The sequence below is a fragment of the Canis lupus genome, chromosome 13, assembly GCF_011100685.1.
Source record: "Canis lupus familiaris isolate Mischka breed German Shepherd chromosome 13, alternate assembly UU_Cfam_GSD_1.0, whole genome shotgun sequence".
Lineage (NCBI taxonomy): Eukaryota > Metazoa > Chordata > Mammalia > Carnivora > Canidae > Canis > Canis lupus.
This window is the reverse complement of record NC_049234.1, coordinates 19,009,913-19,032,377: the sequence shown is the minus strand read 5'-3', so window position 1 is coordinate 19,032,377 and position 22,465 is coordinate 19,009,913. Positions and strand designations below refer to the sequence as shown.

Genomic DNA, 22,465 nt, shown 5'->3' with positions numbered 1-22,465 from the left:
GTTGAAACATTTCATTCCAAAATTTGCTGCCTGCACAAAGGATGCATGTAGTGTCCTCATAGTTAGCAATGTTTCTGTTCTTTAGTATTGTGTATATATCTGTGCACATACTATCTATGTATATGTGTAATTAATGTGTATATACATGTGTGTTCCTATGTCTATGTGTGTCTATATATGTGCATGTTTGTATGTGTTGGTGAGGTTATGATTATAAATGTGTAAGATGATAAATATCTTCATTAAGATGATGGAAATGGTGACAGAAGGGTGAATTTCAGAAACATTTTGAGGAAGGAATGTATAGCCAGATCTCACTGATTTACTAGATTTAGGGTTACGATGAAAAAGAGAAGTGAATGACTATGACTACCGCAAAATTTTGGCCCAAGTACCATATGAACAGAGACAGAGAAACTTGCTGGTAAAAAGGAGTTCAATGAAACCCACAGGAAATTCATGAATTCTTTTGTTTAACCCATTTTTTTGAAATTTTTGGAAGTTACGTGTAAGTGGAATCCTACCTTAATTTTGGACCAGCAAATTAATACTTTCAAAGAACTCATCCTGTTTACTTCAGATCTAATGGATGGGGAGAAAGTAAGGAAGGATGTAGGTGGCTTTCTACATAATATTTTTCCTATGACTGTGTGCATGGTTAGGCAACTTGATTTGGTCAGACATGAGCAAAACAGCAACATGAAACAATGGTTCTTGAATGTGTAGAATCGAAGCAAGGGCACTTGACCCTGGGTAGAGGGGCCAGAATCCCTACAGGAGCACAGGCCACTATACATAGCTAGCGAACAACATGCAGAAGAAAGATGACAAATGGTCTCACCTCATGTCAACTCTAGTTGGGAGGCCAAGGTTCCTTGGAGCACTGGTTAGGGCAGAAGGCTGAGATCTTTGTGGCGTCTGCCATGACATAAAGAATGGCCAGTGTCTACAGACATCCACAAATCTCCCATCCCTAAATGATCCTGGAATCATTTAATGACCTGGAAATCTTTGCTCCAATCTATGGGCAAAATAGAGAATACAAACTAAGAAGAAAAAAAGGTACTGCTCTTTGATAAAAGGTCATTTGTGCTTTAAAAAAAATATATTCATGGCTACCAAATCAATATGCAAAGTTAAATGTGGGCTTTTCATTTTTTAAGAAAATAAATACTGGAAGACTTCTTGTAGGTCTGTAGAAGTGTTTCTTTATAGTAGAGATTCTGATTCCACTGTCTTTATTCAGGCTGGACTCCCAGAAGTCTGTGATGACCTAAGTTGTGAGCATAGTGAAATTTGTTTACAGGGTGGATTTCACAAAGTTTATGATAGAGGAACATTTTATGTGTAAATAAAATGATTGAAATTAGAGTTCTGTCAAGCTATTGCTAGTTGGTTTTTTATATTAATTCTGTCATGGAAGCAAACTTGCTTGAAGAACCACAAAGGATATAGAGATAAATAGTAATTTTATCAAATTGGATCACCTTCCATCAAGTGTTGACATTAATTTCCCTCTGGGTTGGCATGACTCAGAAGATGAGTCTACATATTCATTAACTTCTGCAGAAACAGAGCAGAGGGAATGCTGTTAACTTGCCCAATGGAGTGAAGTCTTTTTCAATTCTGTTTGCCTGTTTCCTGACTAAACTCTCAAAGTTGACAGATTTGACCAACTTTAGTATTTTCCTAGTGTTGACAAAGATTTACAGTGAAACTGACTTGTATTTCTATCTTCTTGAACAGAGAGACACCATAAGAATTTCAAGGAACATAGTAGTTATAATTTAAAAACATTTATTATTGAAATTTGGCCTATTTGAAGAACAAATGGACAGCTACTATATGGAACTACAGAATAAGAAGAAACTATAAATATTATAAGAAAAGATGAGCCTTAATAAACATTTCTTAAGCATTTATCCCATCCTTTCAGAGGCTTATATAGTTCACAAAATCACCAGTGAAAAAAATAATTGAGGTAGAGAAAATATTGATAAAAGCTTAGGTAATTAAATCAAATTCAACTTATTTTTACTGAGTGATGAAACCATGACAGATATTTGGTTAAATAATAAAGGAGTCCAATTAAATGGTAAATAAAAACACTAATTCTACTTTAAAATTTAACAGATGAAATGAGGCATTCATATAGCATCCATCTGAAAATTTGAATCTCACCAGTAGGCTTCCAAAAATAATTTCTATAATTTAATTTCGTCTTTTTTTTTGTAACATGGATATAGCCATTTTAGCAAACTCGAGTCTACTTTTAATTTGTTAATCTTCACAATGTGCTATTAAAAGTTGTCATTCACTTTATGATGCTGCATTTCTCATACAAATTTTAATAGGATTCCTTTTGTTATTGTTGTTTTAAAATTGTACTTACTTTATTCTCATTATAAAAGTATGTTCCGTACTCTTTCACTGAAGTTCTTTAAGCGTCTTTATTTCTTTGAAAAATCTCTCCTGCTATAATCTGCAATTTTTGATGGTAAGATATCTCAGTGGGAAATTCCCTGTTCAGTTTAAATCTGGACTCAGTGAAGTGGAGAATGAATGAGACTGCAGGGGCCCCAAGAAATGTGGAGAATTAAGAAAGATGTCCAACACCCCACCGTGATGCAAGACCTCTAAAGCCACAGCTGCCAGAGCAAGGCATTTCTAGGAGGGGCAGGTGCATTCTTATCACTGCTCAAGATGCTTGGTCTGCAGTGGTTTCTACCAGTAGTGGTGATGCAATGAATGGGTCCTGAGACCATCCACGTGAATTACTATAGTGTGAAGATGTAAGAACGATGGTATGTTTGAGAAAGAGATGGCAAAGAGAAGAAGATTGACATTAGAACAGGCGTGAATTAGTGGGCCAAAGGGATTGGTTTGATGGAAAGTGCAAGTCATTGCTGACCTCTCCTCCTGTCTATTTTATTATCCTGCTAGTAGGACGTTTTGCTTTCTTTTCAGGAAAATTTCACATCCTATATATTCTGTTGTTTCTTTTCCATAGATTGCTATAAATCTATGGCTTTTTCCCCTCTTTTTTACTGTATCTTAATGTGCTTAGGATGGATTCTGCTCTGCACTTTGGGTGCTATAAATGCTCACCTGGCCGCTTTGCTGCTAGACTTTTATTTATCTTTCAAATTTCAGCTGAACTATCTGTTCCCCAGGCAGTCACTAAGCTCCCTTTGCCCTGGCTAAGCTCACAGAACTTCCTTTGGGTTTTCGTATTATTTCTGTCATAAATTTGACCATATATTTTTGAAATCATTCACATATCTGCATCAGTCTGTGGGCCCCATGGGGGTAGGATCTCTTTATTCTCAGGCTCTTCTCAGGGACATGTTCAGGTGTCTCACCACTGTGTCTTGGATTGAAATGTTCTGCACCGAATCTGAGGTATGTTTGTTGGTATTTCTTTCCTGTATTTTATAAGTTCCCTTCTTCAGGTTCTTTCCACCTGCAAAGAGCCACACCAGTCCATGGTTTTTTGCTGCAACTCTCATATCTTAGTTTGTTCTGACTCTTGAATCTCAGTAAGTGATTTACTGAAGCTAATGCTACAGCCCCACCCATTGCTCTGGTCTCCCTGAATTCTATTTATCCTGGCTCTGAGCTTTTGAATTCAAAGGAATTATTTCCTTTCGAAGAACTGCTAGAAAAATTACAACAGTAGTTCATGTTTTTGAAAAATGTTTTTTGCTTCTTTTCTTTTTCAAAACTTCTCCCCTTCTCCCGCAGCAGCATACTTTATTTAATTTGAGAAAGTGTTGAATTTCACATTTAAATCCTCCTGATTCCAGTGAGAAAGCTTTTTTTAAAATTCCTGATAACATATCAAATAGATACAATATTTTTCCCACTTGTTCCCTCCTCAAAATGTAGTCTCTAAGACATAAATGTTGAAAACTGCCTCTAGATAAAGCAGAACAATGGAGAAATATTGGCATTAAGAGTGGGAAAGCCAAATCCAGTGTCTTGTCAGGTTATTTTTGTTGTACTGTTTTACCAGTCTCTGAGGAAATTTATATTACACTCAAATTCAGAGAAATACTAATTCCCATTTCTCTGAATTAACAAGGAACTAGAAACTTCTCTCTCTCTTTTTCTAACAACCCCAGAGGCTCTTTTTTTTTTTTTTTTTTTTTTTTTTTACCACTGTTGTAGTGCCTTTTTTCTCTCTGTAATTACTACATTTGACTCCTGAGTTGAGAAATATAATATATACATATAATCTGCAAAGGAACTTTTATAGCTACTTGTGATCTGATTTAACTTAAGAACGTTATGCTTCAATCTCCTACCATTTGCTAAACCCTGATAGAATGGCTTCATTACTGCTAGAATCCTTTTGTTTGAGATTTTCAAATGTTTTTTAATTTTAAGGATTCTCTCATTTGTTTACTTTTGGCACTTCTCTGATCATGTTCCCACTGTTGTTTTAGAAAATATGGTCAACATGACTTATACCAAAAAGCAGGAGGGTGTTTTTGCTGCTTTTTTTTTTTTTTTGAGAAGCAACAATTTTTTAAAAAAGATTAATTTATGGGGATGCCTGGGTGGCTCAGCAGTTGAGCATCTGCCTTTGGCTCAGGGCGTGATCCTGGGGTCCTGAGATCGAGTCCTGAATCAGGCTCCCTGCATGGAGCCTGCTTCTCCCTCTGCCTATGTCTCTGCCTCTTTCTCTGTCTCTTTCATGAATAAATAAATACAATCTTTAAAAAAAAGATTCATTTATTTATTTGAGAGAGAGAGAGAGAGAAAATAGGGGGAAGGGGAGAGGGGCAGAGGGAAAGGGAGAAAGAATCCTCAAGCAGACTCCCCGCTGATCCTACAGCCTGCCACGAGGCTCCATCCCAGGACCCTGAGGTCATGACTGGAGCCAAAATCAAGAGCCAGACGCTTAACCAACTGAGCCACCCAGGTGCTCCAGAAATATTTTTTTTACTTTGTAATTGTCTTCATGGTTTGCTGCTCTTTATAATTAGTTAGGTTTTTTTTTTTTTTTTTCTGATTCCAAGGATGTTAATTATCACTGTAAAAATATGGGGAGGTACAGAAAAGTATGAAGAGCAAATGATCCTTTACCATTGGGAAAATTTTAGCACACTCACTTCTGCTGCCCTCTCTCCCATTGCCCCTTTCCTTATTCCATTGCCAAGACCCTTTCTGGTGATCTTTTCCTGTGAGCATTACTGAGCTAAAAGTTACCCATAGGGCTTCCTGTTGCCCAGATAATGCCGATGTCAGCATAATTCCACAACATAACTTTTGAAAGTGCAGGCTCATCATTTGACAAAACTGCATTAAAAAAATTTCCTCTAGAAAACCCCGGATTAATCTTACATTTCATAACTGCCAAATGTTGCCTCCTATAATCTCCTTGTAAATATCGAGGCACTGGATTTTTTTTAAAAGATTTTATTTATTTATTCGTGAGAGAGACAGAGAGACAGAGGCAGAGACACAGGCTCCATGCAGGGAGCTCGACGTGGGACTCGATCCCAGGTCTCCAGGATCACGCCTTGGGCTGCAGGCGGCGCTAAACCGCTGAGCCACCTGGGCTGCCCAAGGCACTGGATTTTATATGAATTTGTTTGTATATAAATATACTAAGCATGAGTCTCTGAAATTAAAATAAGTATGGAACTAGATCACTTAGTATAAAAAACTGATTGGGGTGTCTGGGTGGCTCAGTTGGTTAAGGGATTTGATTTCAGCTCAGGTCATGATCTCAGGGTCCTGGAATCTAGCCCTGCCTCTGGCTCCACCTTCAGTGGGGACTCTTCTTGAGATTCTCTCTCTCCCTCTGCACCCCCCCCCCAATAAATAAATAAATATATCTTCAGAAAAAATATATATAAGAAACTGATCTCTTTGGGATCTGATGTGGTTTTGAGGCATCTGCAGGATGTCCAGCACTTTGTTTGCACGCATCTTCTTGATAGCTGTGCTGGGAAAAGAATGAAAGGAAGCGGGGAAGCCCTTTCCTTACAGGCCAAGGCTACCCTCCCCTTGCAGCTTCACACAGCTGCAAATGACCAATGCAAAGTCTACAAGGCAAGACGGTGCCTAGCAGATTTCTTTCTACTTCAGGGATGCCACATTTTGGTGTGTCAGTAGGTAGAGGGGGGAGGTGGGTGGAGACTCGTGTTCCCTTGGTGGAGGCGAGACAGGGCATTGGGTTTGAAACTTGGCAGACTGTGCTGAGAAGCAACACACTACCAGCACTCTAGAAGGGCCCCTGTGTCTCATCAGGCTCAGCTTAGATGAGTGAATTTGTGTGAAAATCAGTGACCACAGGGAGCTTCAAGGCAGATTATGTGTGCTTATGATTGGCATTTAAATATGACATTAGAAGATGTGGAAGGATCTGTGACTACCACAGAAACTGATGAGGAACCGTCAACCAGGCGGGATGTACCTGATGCTCTTGGGGAAGATGGTGTTGTACTAGTTGCCCTCCATTAAGCGTTGGCTGAAACAGAATTGATCGTGCGTGTGATAGAGGAGAGTTGGCATGATTGCATCTTCAAAGGTAGAAGACATTCAAAATTCAAAGGGGCGTAATTTTGTGTAAATGTTGATATTAAGAAATGACCAAGGATTCTTCTACTCCCCAAATGTATTGATTTGCAGATGACTCAAAGATTCAGAAGCTAAAGGGCATTTTTATTTTTTTCCAACCCTTTCAAAAATGTGATCACCAAGGGGGAAAAAAAAAAGACATATTTTGAATCCTGGTTGGCCTGGGGACTCCCATCGCAGCCCAGAATTTGTCTTTAAAACAGAAGGATACACCTAACCAGACTCCGGAAGGGCGCTCAGAGCAATCTGCGCTCCTTCCCTCTATGACCACATTCCCCTGGGAGGAGGGCAGCTCTCACCTCCTCCAATCTGAGAGGGCCCTCGGTCCTCTCCTGCCCATCCTTACTTGCCAGCTTCAGCAGCTGTGCTTTTGCGAGGCTGGGGATCATCAGTCCCTCCGCAGAGGCTTGGAAATCTGCAGAATTCCCCAGGCCAGGTGTCCAGACCCTTCTGAAAACATGGCCAAACTCGTGGAGGCCCCACACCTCTGAATTTCCCCTTGCCTCAAAAAACAGAGATTTTCACTGGAGTCCAACAGACTCTGAAAGTCTGGATACAATGAAACCAGAAAAGGGGCTGGCTGCTATTCCTAGAGCATTTTTGCTTGGGTTTTAAAACAAACGAGCTTCTTTTCTTCCTGTTTGCCTCTGAAGGAGTGGGGGGAGGTTCTTCTTACAGACTTATGTTCAATGGGACACTGGCCATCCTAAGCTGTTTTTAATGTTCCTAGAATAACTGGATTATATTTGTTTCCATTGCATAATAATTAAGATTAAAAATTGATCCAGTGTTCACCAAATGCTAAGACACTGCTTTAAGGACTTTAAATGTATTAACTCATTAAAGCTTAGAATAATCCCATGTGGTAGGTAATATTTATCTACATTTTAAAGGAAACTGAAGCCCAGAGAGCTTATGTAATTGACTGCAGGACTTCACAGTTAGTGACAGAGGCAAGGCTTAAAATCCAGCTATCTGGTTGGAGAGCTCAGGTTCTTAACCACTGTATCTTCTGCCTCCCAACAGCATGCACTGGAAAGAATATTTTAAAAGCCTCAATGAAATGCTTGGTTCACCTAACTTATCCCAGGAAGTTATTCCTAAAATTCCATTTATTGAAAGCCTAAATAAATGATACATGGAAAGTCCAGAATAAAAAAAAGAAAGAAAGAAAAAGCTTTTTTCGCTCTTTTCATTCACCTCGTTTAAAACAAAACAAGACAAAGTTAGGTTCCAAGATTCTGGCATCTGTGTGCCAAATTGGGGTTCTCCTCTGCAGGCTTTCAATAATACAGGAAACATATGGTCCACTCCTGGGTCCTTTGATGAGCAGAATTCCATCATGTAAGTGAAATGTTCAAAACAATGATCAGAAAAGACAGGTACGGAAGAAACTTTTGAGATGAAATAAGAGTTAAAAATGCCACTAGAATCATTGCAGAGCTTTTGAAGGCTTTTACAGAGAATGTATTGAATGACATTTATGGAAATAGTGATTCTGACTTCCAGATGTGAAAAGAGAATGATTGCAAATAATGTGAAATTTATGGTGGGGTGTGGGTAAAGTAGAAGATATCTGATCTAATGTACTTAAAACAACTTTTTCTTCTTTGACTGAAACTCAGAACATGTTATAAGCCTCTTATATTTTCCTCATTAGCTATGGATTACAGCCACCAAGCAAGGGGTGAAAGCTGGGACATTCTTCTGGTCGGTGTAAGTTATCTTTATTTTGTCAATGTTTGTGCAATTACAGTTATGATTCGGCTTAAGAAACATGAATTCAGTTTGATTTTACTTCAGTTAAATGTAAAAGAGCTTGAGCTTTTGAATATTTTCTGATTGAAAATAATCTTCCCAGTATATTTTAGAAGTCTTCCGTCTATTTCCCCCATCTTTTTTTTTTTAATAGAATGTAAAGATTTTTTTATTTCTTCTTGTCATTCTCAAGATTTTTCTGTCCCTGTTATAGGTTTTGATAACTTACCATCTAGGGAGTGTATATTTCTCTTAAACTATTTATTACTGTGGTTTGCATTATTGTTTTCTATAAATATATCATAACATGTTATATTTATTTTGGTTTGCAACATTGAAAGTCTAGTGTGGTCTCACACAGTTGATGTATAGTGGTCTAGAGATTGGAAATTCCAGCCAGGAGACAAGGGGAAACCTCTGTTTCTACTGTTTTCCACCGAACTCTAGGATTTCCCTAATAAGAAAAATGGAACTACTTCTCTTCCCCAGAGAGCTAGTGGGGGGTTAGTAGTTAATGTTCATAAAATAGTCTTAAGATGTAACTTACCTAATAAAAGTGTCAACATGTTGATTATTTTTAAGGCTCCTTAGTAAGAAAAGGAATCTGTTTCAACTTTCATGGGGATTTTGTTCCCACTGAGATGTTCTTTCCATCTTTTTTTTTTTTTTTAACCACCTAAAGCTGTTTCCATATTTGCCTCTTATGCCTTAACAAAAATCTGACTATTCTATAATAGTAGTGTGCTGAGAGCAGTCACAGGTTCAAATTAATCCAGAATGGGACTGTCTATATTCTCCAAATTCAGGAATAAAAGTAGCTTTTTCAGATTTGAAGGACTAAGTTGAAACTGAGTTTGGTGATTTGAAGGTAAGACAGTGACTCTTTAAAAGTCTCTTTTCCCACCTATTTCTTTTGTAAAGAGGTTTTCTGAGTTGAGAAATGAGTGTGGGGGTGTTAGAAATGACATGTAAATGACATGTTGATCTACCAATTTAATCTGATGCGTTACATTTCTGTAGCCCTTGACTGTCATAGATGCTTACAGAAAGGATTTCTTCTGCTCCACAACATATTTGCTTGGCAGAATGGAGACGAGCCAACAACATAATTAGTACTTAGTCCCTACCCTTACCCCCCGAAACTGCTGCAAAGCTTCATTGAAAAGGCCCAGTGTTCTGATTTTGAATGGCAATGTTCTCCACCCATTTCTAGCTACTTATAAGAAGGTGGCTTTTGTGTGCTCTAAAGATGTCCTTAGTTTTGCTTTGGCTTCTCGGGCTATTGTTCTTTTATCTCTATTCTGGGGGTGACTTGGATTTAGTTTTTTGCTTTCTTTTTTTAAAAAATCTTTTTTTAACTGAACAAACAAGCAAACAAACACAACAAACCAGGGTCATACTTTTAGTTATTTAATGGAGTATATGTCAGGGGAATCTACACATGGTACATCCAGAAAACTTTTAAATTTAACACCAGATTCAGACCATGGGCTTAGACTTTGAAGGCCATCTTTTTAATGTGGTTCTGTACTGCAACCTAGAGTTATTCTTGCTTTTTAAGTGATAGTATTTTATTCCAAAGTAATCCTCAGCTGATGCTCTGTTACATTTTGTGTGTGTGTCAATTCATGTTCAAAGGCAGTAATTCCCCTTATGTATGAGTGTTTTTGATTGATTCTAATCCCAGTTCTGCCACTTAATCGATTGCTGATGCTGGACAAGTGATTTAATCTCTCAGCAAATTAATGTCCTCATCTTTAAATGGCAATGATAGCATCTTTATCATAGGGTGCTGTGAAAGTAGAATGGGGTAACTTATTTAAAGTGCCAAGTAGGGGGCAGCCCGGTGGCTCAGCAGTTTAGCGCTGCCTTTGGCCCAGGGCCTGATCCTGGAGACTCAGGATCGAGTCCCACGTCGGGCTCCCTGCATGGAGCCTGCTTCTCCCTCTGCCTGTGTCTCTGCCTCTCTCTCTCTCTCTCTCTCATGTGTTTCTCATGAATAAATAAATAAAATATTTAAAAAAATAAAATAAAATAAAGTGCCAAGTAGGGTGTTTAGTACATAGAGAATAATGGATAAATGGTATTTGTTTTCTAATTCATATCATCTCTTTCAACACTGACCATACAATGACGATATGTGTCCTAAGGTAATTTGTTCCCCTTTAGCACTAAACACTTCATCTAGTCCCTTATTTTCCATTCCTCCTTCTTTTTTCTTTTTCTGACCGTATCTGATGTTTCATGATAAGTGCTCTATCTAACAGTGATGGTGAAGACAGCAGCATGAGCTCCATTTCCTTTTCTGTTCCGACACACAGTCTTCCTTTGCCATTTGTGGTTATGCAGTCTCTGCACTGTATTATTTATTTATTTATTTAGGCACTGTATTTTTTTTTTAAAGATTTTATTTATTTATTTGAGAGAGAGAGAGAGTACACAAGTAGGAGCAGGTACAAGGAAGAAGCAGACTCCCTATTGAGCAGGGAACCCGACATGGGGCTCAATCCCAGGACTCTGGGATCATGACCTGAGCTGAAGGCAGACACTTAACGGATTGAGCCACCCAGATGCCTCTCTGCACTGTATTTTAAACACTAATGGCTAGGGGCCATGTTGTTTTGGTTCCTGGGGCAATTTTGTAAAGATAATCTAGAACTCCTAGGAAAGGTAGAGACTACTTTGTCTGACTCCTCATTGGCAAGATTAGAATACCATGGCTGAGAGAGGTAAAGTGTTGTGCCCAGTGTCACACTTTGGATGGATACTTAGGGATCTACAGTTCTCATCTCTGGCTCTTTTCACACACACACACACACACACACACACACACACTCACACACACACTCAGCCCCTACCCAGAAAATGATAATCACCTGCTTATCTTTCTAAGCAGAGAATGGTGACTCCTCTATAATGGTCTTTTTTAGTAGAAGTATTTTTTATCTTTGTTTACATTCACACAAAAGCCTTTAATGTAATATACTTAACAAATATATCATGAATCAGTGTGTCATCTCTCTGGACCCTAAGAATCTAGTACATAATAGCAAAAGCTAACATTTTTCTAAACTCGATGTGCCATGCACTATTCTAAGTGTTTTACATGTATTATCTCTTTTAATCCTCACAACAAACCTATGACATAGGAACTATTATCCTCATTTTATAGAGGTATGGAAAGGTTAAGTAACTTGCCAAAGTCTCATCGCCAACACATGTTGGAGTCCGGATTCAAACCAAGGCATTGTGGCCTCAGAGCGGATGCTTTCACTCCCTGCCTACTACTGGTCAAGCACCGCATCCAACGAAGGTGTTAGAGGGTGCGTGTTCTGAGCAGGACACAAATTCTATTGGCTTGTATTTTTCCATTAGCATCAAGTAAGTCCATCAGAGTCCCCTTTTGTGACCTAACACCAATTACATAAAATAAAGCTGCTTGTAGGTAGGTAGGGAAGTCAGGTAAGATGGAAAGGCTACAGCATTTGCTTTTTTCTAAGTTAGGAAAGAATTTGAAACATGTAATTATTTTGTTCAGATAAAGGGGGATTTCTGAGACCGATGAATTAAATACCTGATGTGATTAGCTTGGCTTTGCTATGCCTATTTCTTTTTTTTTTTTTTAAAGATTTTATTTATTTATTCATGACAGACACAGAGAGAGAGAGAGGGAGAGGCAGAGACACAGGCAGAGGTAGAAACAGGCTCCATGCAGGGAGCCCGACATGCGACTCAATCCCGGGTCTCCAGGATCACACCCAGGGCTGAAGGCAGCACTAAACCGCTGGGCCACCGGGGCTGCCCATGCTATCCTATTTCTTTTTTTTTTTCCTTTTAAATATTCATTTATGTATTTGAGCTAGGAGAGCACAGGTGGGGGCGGGGGCGGGGGCAGGGCATGCTATCCTATTTCTAATTCAATTATAGAATATAATAAACAGGGTCCCATTTATTCAAGAGCATTGGACTTTGTTTAAATTAGGACTCATTTTATGGTAAATATGATTTTCTGGGCTGGTGGGACAGTTCTAGACTGAGAGAGGGTCAGAGGAATGAGCAATTTCCAATCTCTGAGAGTTGATGGGGATGGGTGGGGGTGTGCATGGGGAAAGAGTCCTTGATTGGAACTCCTGCCAAATCTCCGCTTCTCCCACAGCTCTGAAGATGTATCTTTTTCCTAGCTTGCTCTTGTTCACATCCACCAAGAGTAAAACTTTGGCTCACCAACACTCCATAGTAAGTTTTTAATAGAGTTTATTTATTTTTAGAGCAGTTTTAGGCTCACAGCAAATGGAGCAGAGGGTACAGAGACTTCCCAAATGCCCTTTGCCCCCCCACACATGCACAACTTCCCCATTACCAGTGTGCCCCACCAGAGTGGCGTGTGTGTTACAACTGATGAACCTATATCCACACATCATTATCACTCAGGGAACGTAATTTATTTATTTATTTATTTTTTTTTAATTTTTTTTTTTTAAATTTATTTATGATAGTCATCAGAGAGAGAGAGAGAGAGAGAGAGAGGCAGAGACACAGGCAGAGGGAGAAGCAGGCTCCATGCACTGAGAGCCCGATGTGGGATTCGATCCCGGGTCTCCAGGATCGCGCCCTGGGCCAAAGGCAGGCGCTAACCCGCTGCGCCACCCAGGGATCCCAGGGAACGTAATTTATACTAGGCTTCACTCTTGGCCACAATAATTTTTGCTAGCCACAATTAAACTTGGGCTTAGGTTGAGTTCATCATAAACAAGCTCTAATGCCCAATCTTGGATAGGGGAGCAGAAAAGCATGTTGTACTCCTTGTTAGGAAAGAATAAGCGAATTTCCCCATAAATAAAAACATTGCTCTGCTTGGGAGCCTTTAATGAAACTCAGCCCAGGATACAGTACTATCATGTTAGCTGAGAGCTCTTAAAGAGAGTGCCAGATTTCGGGTAATTATATTTCAACAGAGGAATGAGACTTAAACACAAAAGTCATTGTGGATGAAGATTATACCCTTTTTGTCAGTCTCATAATTATATGTGCCTATTCTTGATAGATTTTTATAGAGCTAGAAGAGAATTTCAAGACTACCTTTCCAAACCCCTTATTTTATAGATGAAGAATCTAAAGTTTCAGATTAAATAATGTTTCTAAAGCCTATAGGTCGTTAGAGATAGAATGATAGCTCATTATGATCATTAATAAAAATAAAGGATTTTGGGATCATACTATGTGCTAGGTACTGTATGTGCCCTTTGCTTATCTTGTCTCATTTTTTTAAAAAAGATTTTATTTATTTATTCATGAGAACACACAAGGAGAGAGAGGCAGAAACATAGGCAGAGGGAGAAGCAGGCTCCATGCTGGGAACCCGATGTGGGACTTGATCCTCGGGTCTCCAGGATCTCGCCCGGGGCTGAAGGCCGCGCTAAACTGCTGAGCCACCCAGGCTGCCCTGCTCTCATTTTTTTTTTAAAGACTTTATTTACTTATTTGAGAGAAAGCAAGTGAAAGGGAGGAGGAGCAGAGGGAGAGGGAGAAGCAGGCTCCCTTTTGAGGTAGGACTCAATCCCAGGACCCTGGGACCAGGACCTGAACTGAAGGCAGACACTTAACCAACTGAGCCACCCAGGTGCCTCTGCCTTGTCTCATTTTATCCTTATAACCAGGCTGTGTGCGACGTGTTTTGCTATGATCTTTCTTTTATGGATACTTAAGCTGAGGCCCAGAGAGGTCAAAGTGGCATAGAGATCAAAAGAGGTCACACCACCAGCAAGATGCGATTGGGGGATGTAAGTCCTGGTCCCTCTGTGGCCACAGCTAATGGCTTTACTTGCTAAATGGCAATGCTTCTGAGCCCAGGGTCCTTACTGCCTATAGCAGAGGCTGTGATCAACAGGGCAGGTTCCTCATTTTACTGTGAATCAGAGTTTCCAGTCTCATCTTCTATGGCAGAGGTTGAGCAATACAATATGTTGCAAATGGAGTGGAAGTTTAAACACTAATTCGAAAGTGGGCCTTTTATGACAACGAAGTGAAAACACATGGTGGTACATAGAGAGCCCTTGGCCTGGGTACCAGAACAAGCACTCATTGGGCTGGAGTTTGACGATGCAACTTAACATCATGCTCTGCTCGTTATTGCCTCACAGGGTCATCCCTCATGAGAGGAGAATATTAACCATCCTGCAATGGCTCACTCTGCCAGACGATGAAAGGTATTTGTTTCCATTCCCCTGACCTTCTCTCTCTTTTCTTCAGGACCTTTCCATCCTGGGGTAGAACTGGGTAAAGACTAGTTGGGCATAGTCAAGGTTTGGGATTACTAAGTTTTGTGGTTCTCAGCCTTAAGCGTGACTGACATAGGGTATTGGGGACCATTTCATGAAAGGGGTTAAATGAGCTTAGCTCTTCATCCTGGCCACTGCAGCTGAGCTTGAGGGAGTTTCTGACTTTGATAAATGAACCAGCAGCATCCCAAGAACTGGGGAAGCATTAGGACCAACTTTCAGGCTGCAGAGTGCATGGTTCATGTGACTTTTCACTGGGCAATATTATCTTGAGGCTCAAAGACCTGGGTATGTGTTCAGATAATCCTTTGTGACATTTGATCCCTGAAGGTGGTACCAGGCAGTTACCACTGTGCAGGTGGTGTAGGGGCTGGTGGATGTGGAAAAAATAGAATCTTAAGCACCACCCCCCTCAAAGAGAAATGAGAAAGAGATATTTTCCATGTTAAGACTAACAGTGGTTGGGAGATTAATTAACTCAATTTGAGAGGATTTTTTTTTTGACATGTAGGGATGCTTAATATTCTTTGTTGTATGTGGTTTGGTGGAGAATCTGAATCTTCTAATTTTCCCGTAGGCCTTCAGTCTATGCCTTCTATTCCGAACAACCCGATTTCTCTGGACACAAATATGGCCCCTTTGGCCCTGAGGTTAGTAGCTTATCATCTGCCTGAGAAGAGCCTGTGCCCCTGGGCTGTTGACTTTATTTCAGGATTTGTACAAAGTCTCTTGGGTATGTCTATCTGCAAGGTTTATACCTAGTCAAAGAACTACAAAACTAAAAACATTAAAAAAAAAAAAAAACCTTAAACATACCAGTTTCTCTTACAGGAATTTCATTTCAGATTGATTTTCTATTCAAACATATCCTAAACTTGGTGTTCAGGTGATCAGGAAGGATTAGCATCAGGATCAGGAAGTAGAAAGGCATCTGGAGATGAAATGGGCAATACAAAACGCTCCAACTGAATTTCAGCTCCCTTAAAATGATTATGCAATTCAGAGACCGTAGGTCAGCTTAATAGCTCTAATAGCCTTAGCAGGTACAATCAATCAACCTGGCATATGTTATGTAGTACTGGACATTTTTTTATTTGATACATTTTGACATAGGTACATACCTGTGAAACCATTACCACACTCAAGATTGTGGACATATCCATCACTCTCCAAAATGAAATTAATTCTTAATTAAGAGAAAATGTACTACTGGATGATTCTATTTAGCAGAGCAATGTATTGCTATCAAACAGCAGGAATCTTAGTTGAAAACAATCTGTTAGACGATATCTAGTATAATGTCAAATTCAGAAGTGGGAAAAAGACAGTTGTGTTTTATCATGTCCCTCATTCATCTGGAGATGGAAATCTTCCCAGTGTTGCAGCATAGATCATTTTAAAACCGATTGAATTTGCCAATCTAAAATGATTTCCACCTCTCATTCTAACTAGTGTGATGAGGTCTACATCAACACACTGAAACTTGATTTGGGATGAGAAATCGTTTCAAAAACTCTGCTGATGGAAACTGGTTCCCAATCTCTAATAGCCTATGACAGCACTGTTGGTGATGATTAAGTTCACGGTGTTCAGCATAAGATTGAGTAGGAGATACAGAGAAATGTGTCTTGGTTTAAATATTTTTGAGCAAAATGCAACATATCTAACCAAAGGCTGTAAATGCAAAATGTACCAAAAATACCTAACTATTTTTGAATGTTTTAACATCAATTCTGCGGTGATTTTTTTTAAACACTGGAAACTAATGGCTGTGTGAAACCATTGTTAGTTTGCCTTAAATCATTGAAGTTATATAAGTCTGATGCTCTTTTTTCCTATCCCTTTGATGTTTAACGAGTGTCGCATGATTATGAAACACAAATGATAAAATGAGATAAACATCTGCATGAAACACAAATCTTACTCTTGCCAGAGCAAGCATGGCTGTTTTATCTTTAGGATGACTTTCTTTGAGATTAATCTAAAGTGAACAAAAGGAACCACATTTTATTAAAATGTTAAAAAAAAAAATCCTAAGCAGTTCCATGTGCCTTTCTTAAAAGTTGAACTTTGCTTGGATAATAATATCCCCTAAAAGACCCTATGGTATAGGAGAGCCAGAGGTTGGTATAGCCATTCTTTTAAAAGCAGGAGGCTGGTGCTTAAGGAGGTGTGGGCTTCTCAAGTCACCTGGTGGGTAAGTGGACTTAAAAGCAGAATCTCAGAGCTCCTGGACCAGGGTTCTTCCCATGGAACCCTTTAAACCTCCAGGAGATAAGCAGAGTGATTAGGTAAATAACTATGTTCAATTCAGACAGAAGATTTTTCTTTATGTCAAAAATTGGCTTTTTAGCATATAAATGAGGTGGAACTCTGGTGATCCTTAGTGCTTTAAGATTTTTACAGCTCAGCAATAAGCATTCTTTATCCACGAGCATCTCTGGATTTCTAGTAAGTGTATTTCAGTTGTAATTACATACTTGAAAGTGTATGTGTGTGTGTTTTAATCAAGAAATAGATTGAAAATTTTTTTAAATGTCTGAGCAGTGATAAATGGAACATAATATAGGATGCTTTAATTTGTTGTAATGATGGTGCTGTGCCCAGAGTTGCTTAGAAATATACAGAGATTTTTGTCCTCTAAAATTTTTTGAATTAAGACTTGGAAGTATTCATGCTATGTTCTTTCTAGTATTAATATTTCTCATAAACTGGGATATTTTCATGTATCCACTGGTAAACACTCTTTTTTTTTTTTTTTGAAGATTTATTTATTTATTTATTTATTTATTTATTTATTTATTTATGATAGACAGAGAGAGAAAGAGAGAGGCAGAGACACAGGAGGAGGGAGAAGCAGGCTCCATGCTGGGAGCCTGACATGGGACTTGATCCTGGGACTCCAGGATCACACCCCGGGCCAAAGGCAGGCGCTAAACTGCTGAGCCACCCAGGGATCCCCTGGTAAACACTCTTAATTAGATATCTTGGAATGTGTGTTCAGTTATGATAACCTGACAGCCTGGCCACTTTCTTCTGGTAAGGCAAGGAACATTTTCAAATTTCAACTGTTTTTCGTTTGGTTCTAGGTATTTTAGTTTTTCTGAACAAAAAGCAAAACTGTTTATACTTTAAAAACATGAAACCAAAACAAGCCAGCAAAACCTCTCTTCTGTAGTAGACTAATTGGTTTATATCAATTATATACATGTGGTATGTGTATAAAGACTTTACAAGCTGAAATATTATTTATAAAATCAGTAACATGTCATCATTTACATCTAATGAGAAAATACCTTGCATTTGAAGTTTAATTGAAAAAATTTAGTTCAGCAGAATGTTATGTGCTACAACACAGTTGAAATCTGTGCCTTATTTGCTTAATATCTGAGTATACTTTTTTCAGGATAATTCTCAAAGGCTATTAAATGAGATGACCAAACATTGGGCTAAAAGCTTCAAGAAATGGTGTATTGCTCCTGGTTTCATAGTGTAATGGTGAATGTTCAGAAACATGCTTGCTTTTGATTATTGGCACAATCTTTTTCTCTTTGACCTTCTATGCTTACTCTGTGACTCCTCGTTGGGCTGCTGTTCCAGGCCTAGAGGCAGAGCTTTGGCTGGCTAGTTACTATCTTCAGATGGCAAAGTATCCTTCTGAAAAGCAGGGAAATTTGCCCCTCTACCTCCCATCCTCCTAATAACCTCAGGCTAAATCTTCTAAAGTCAGACTAAAGTATGGCTGGTCCGTGAAAACTTAGCTTTCGTCTACCTCTAACATTCAAAGAAGGAACTACATGCGTTGTAATCCCTGGATGAGAACTCATGTTGACTAAATTCTGTTTCTCCTGCTGCTCCTCTAACCCACTGCAACCAGAAGGGCTCGCTTGTGGAGTCTTCTGAATGTTGAGGTCTCTTGCAAATGGCCGAGTGTCTGATGGGCAGACGAGTGCTAGCTGAAATGTGTTCAGTGACCATGACCTGGGAAACCCTCTTTTTCTCCTACTTCTCTTCTCATGAAGAACTGCCTGAAACTAGATGCATTTAAAAACCAAAACCAAAGTCCTTGGGGGCTGTGTCTTTCCATCGCTCTGCCGGAGAGAGAGGATGAGGTAGAAATGGAAGTGCCTTTGCAGTCGCTTGCTCTGGAAACGGTGACATGGCATGGCAGATGGCCTCCTCTTGGATACACTAACACTGTTCCTCCTCCCGCCCCTTCCTGCATCTGAATGATTCTTGGAGCAGTCCCGCCGAGAGAGACTCAGCTAGGGAGATATCAGGGCTTGCTGCTTGAATTCACCTTTGCACCATCAGCAAATCAGGCGCCCGTTGTTCTCTAGTGTTGGGAAGTCCCGAAAGGTTATCTTCCTTATTCGACTTCTGTGTCAGCCTTTGCCACTCTGTAGATTTTCAAAACAGGATGCATAGTCCACCACTCATTACCCCCAAGCAGGGGGTTTCTGAGGAAGAGTATTAGCAAGTAGACTCTTTCTTCATATGTATACCAAGATGAAGTGATATTGATGACTTTTTGCACTTAACCTAATTTTACAAGATAAATTTTTTATTTTTATTCATTTATTTTAAAGATTTTATTTATTTATTCATGAGAGACATGCAGAGAGAGGCAGAGACATAGGCAGAGGAAGAAGCAGGCTCCCTGTGGGGAGCCCAGTGAGGGACTTGATCCCAAGACCCCAGGATCACGACTTGAGCCAAAGAGAGATGCCCAACCACTGAGCCACCCGGGTGTCCCACAATATAATTTTTTAAAAGACAGTTTTGTTTATGGTTATCTCTTGGCTTAGGGTTCCTCTGTACTGAAAACCTAAATTATCAGTGAAAAGTTCTCTCTCCTACTGAAAGTCCTGATTTGTGTAAGGACACATTCATGGCCAAGGAGGATTGTTTATTATTTATGTTTCACTCCATCCTTGGTTTACATCTTTTTCCCCAATCCTCACCAATGAGGGTGACACTTGCTATGACATATATATAGTGGTGGTGTGAACAAATATCTGTCAGATTCTGAATTGGAGCCACCTACATGAATCCCATTGTCACTTTGAAATGACCAAATGGCTAGTGTCCTATTTGGTTTTCTTCTAGTACTTTAAAAATGGAGAGCTTTTCATAACTAAAGACCAGTCTCTCCCTAATGCAGGAGTTATGGAATGCAGAACTGCATGTCACCTTCAGATGTGACCACGAGTAGGCTCCTCAGCCCAAGAGAAAACCACATGACTAGATTCTCTTAAACTCTATTCTTGCTCTCAGTGAAGAAGCTGTGACGGCAGCATCAAGATGGATTTAGGAGGCTTCTCTCTATAGAGTTCCCTGAATCATTCCTTATACCAACTTTTTCTCGTGTAAGGAGCCTTAGTTTTTCTAACTAAGGCTCTGCTGAGCCCCACTGGCAAAGTGTGAGCTTTATGATCTGACCCAGAGGGCCAGACGACTTCTGAGTCCAGACATCTCTATCCGCCAGTACAGGAGAGTAGTTATGGCTCACCTCTTACTCCGGCTAAGAGACCTAAGAGGAAGGTTACCCCTAAGAGGAGACAGGAAAGACCAGTTGCTCCTCCAAAGAAAAGAAGAAGAAAATTACATAGGATGGATCATTATGCTGCGGAAACTCGTCAGGACAAAGTAAGTTTATCTATTGTTCCAAAGCTTTGTGGCGGGCAGGTCTCAGTTGAAGGTTTCCTCCAGTGCCTTGGTTTGAAATCAGCTGAATTAGTTTCAGAAAAACTCTGGTTGTGTCATCCTTGGCTTTGAGTCCAGAAGGATCTGGTACTTCAGAGGTTGACATTAATGTGAAGACCACCTGAACTTTCAGCAAGACAGGAAAAATGAACCTTCCACTTTCTTTAGAGTTAGTTGCCCTAAAACTAGTTTTAATATTCAGGCTTGAGTGAATGTTAGGAAGGCTGGTGGATTTGCTTGCCCTTATTCATGGAATCTGTTACAATGGTTTGTCACCTTGGTTCTTGAGAACAATCCAGCAAAGCAGCGAGGAGATTCCTCAAAGATAATATAAAGTAGAATTCAATTGAAAATTGGCTTAGATTAGTGGTCTGTACCTTCAGAGTTCAGGAAAGGTTTTAGGTTATAGACAAAGGAATAGCTGAGACAGAAAGAGGAAACAATGGGTAGTTGGAGTTGTGCGTATTTTCTCATAGTGACATGAGTGGTGTCTTCTCTTTTTGTTACATTCAGAACAGGTTGTAGCTTGTCACTTCTCTTGAAACCTTCAGATACCTTTGGGACATTATGTTGCTTATGAGTGAACTAATCACCGAGAAGGAGGTCCTGGATTTCACCTGAGTGGTCTGACGAAAATAAGTCATTGCTAAGGATTGATGTATATTGTTAATTTGTTTTTGTTTCTGTTTTTGTTTCTGTTTTTGTTTTTATTTTTGTCAAAGAATACATCTCAGAGGAGAGCATGCTTTACTCAGAAGCAAATACCATTTAATCCCACTGCTAATCCCAATGTGTTAGCCCTTCAGGTGATGCTTGCACATATCATTCTGAGACTTCCACTTGTGACTTACTCCTTGGGACAGAGTTTGAAATACTAACTCCTGTCATGGAGAAAAACAAGTTTACACCTGATTTTACTGAGGACATGATATGAGAAAAGGTTTTGAGTCATCTGAGAAGATGCCTTTGGAAGATAATATTATATGTCTGAAATAAAAAAATGATATGCAGATCCTTTTGTTCTCACCAGTCATCTTGGACGTATGTGTGTGGTTGCAGCGAAGTCGTAAAATTAATCCGTGGTACTGTCAAGTGTTTGCCTGATGAGACATTTCTTGGAAAACTTTCCGTTGCATAGAGATGACAGTGAGAGAGGAAGCCTCTAGTGTGTGGGAGCATTCATGTTGTTAGAGGATTCCACTGGAAGCAAGAACGTGAGAGATGGAGTATGTTTCTTAGGCTTTGGAAATGTTCTTCAGAGAACTGAGCTTTTGTGTTTGCTTAGGCTGAATAAGAAATCTAGAACAAGTTCAGTGTTTCACTTCTTGTGAAGGTAGGACTCTTGCAGATTCTTTTTTTTTTTTTTTTTAACTCAAAATCAGCTTGAAGGGGACTAAACTGAGAAGCAGTAGCTTGTTTCTTTGAAGAGGTTCTTCTATCAAGAATCTATTGTTCTCAGACATTGACAGTTAAGTTCTTTGAAACATTAGATGGATTCCATTGTATTAATGATGTTCTCATTTAGCATCCAGTGGAAGGGTATCATTTTACGTCAGAACTTCTCTTGATTCACTTAGCCTCCATCTTCTCGCCATGGTTCAAAACCTGATGTGATTTCACCTAGCGAACAAGAGGCTTAAACTATCCATCTGACTTTCTGCTCACTCTCGAAGTTCTTGGATTTGAAATTTGAATAGCATTGTTACATTTTAGAAAGGTCATTTTATCTCTAAAAAAGAAAGAAAGAAAAAAATTGCCCTTAATGTTTCTGATATTTTTATATCAGAGAATTATGAAAGGAATTGGATGAGGAGAGGCTTTTATATTTCTGAAATAATACAAATTAAAGTGCTCAGAACAGACTTCCATTAAGAGTGGCAGGCAAATCTCCCTAGACAAAGCTCTGCCTCTGGGCCTGAAGTTTTCTTTCCAGAATGTTCTAGGGGTAGAAGACCTATGAGAAACTGAAAGGAAAAAAATCAGCTTGCAGGGACTAATTTGTTCCTTTTTCCAGATGACAAATCCTCTGAGGGAAATTGACAAAACAGTGGGGCAATTAATGGATGGACTGAAGCAACTGAAGCTGCATCGCTGTGTCAATGTCATCTTTGTTGGAGACCATGGTAAAGCTT

General features: G+C 39.4%; 1 protein-coding gene across 10 annotated transcripts in view; it reads left to right on the top strand.

Moving 5' to 3' along the window:
- The window catches only part of ENPP2 (ectonucleotide pyrophosphatase/phosphodiesterase 2), a 111,467-nt gene that overhangs the window by 51,157 nt on the left and 37,845 nt on the right, over positions 1 to 22,465 (top strand). For all 10 annotated transcript variants that reach the window (XM_038555404.1, XM_038555403.1, XM_038555398.1 and 7 more), the window contains 4 exons: positions 8,252 to 8,307; positions 14,490 to 14,555; positions 15,205 to 15,277; positions 22,348 to 22,456. In XM_038555404.1, coding sequence (XP_038411332.1) covers positions 8,252 to 8,307; positions 14,490 to 14,555; positions 15,205 to 15,277; positions 22,348 to 22,456 — 304 coding nt within the window. The remainder of the gene's footprint in view (positions 1 to 8,251; positions 8,308 to 14,489; positions 14,556 to 15,204; positions 15,278 to 22,347; positions 22,457 to 22,465) is intronic.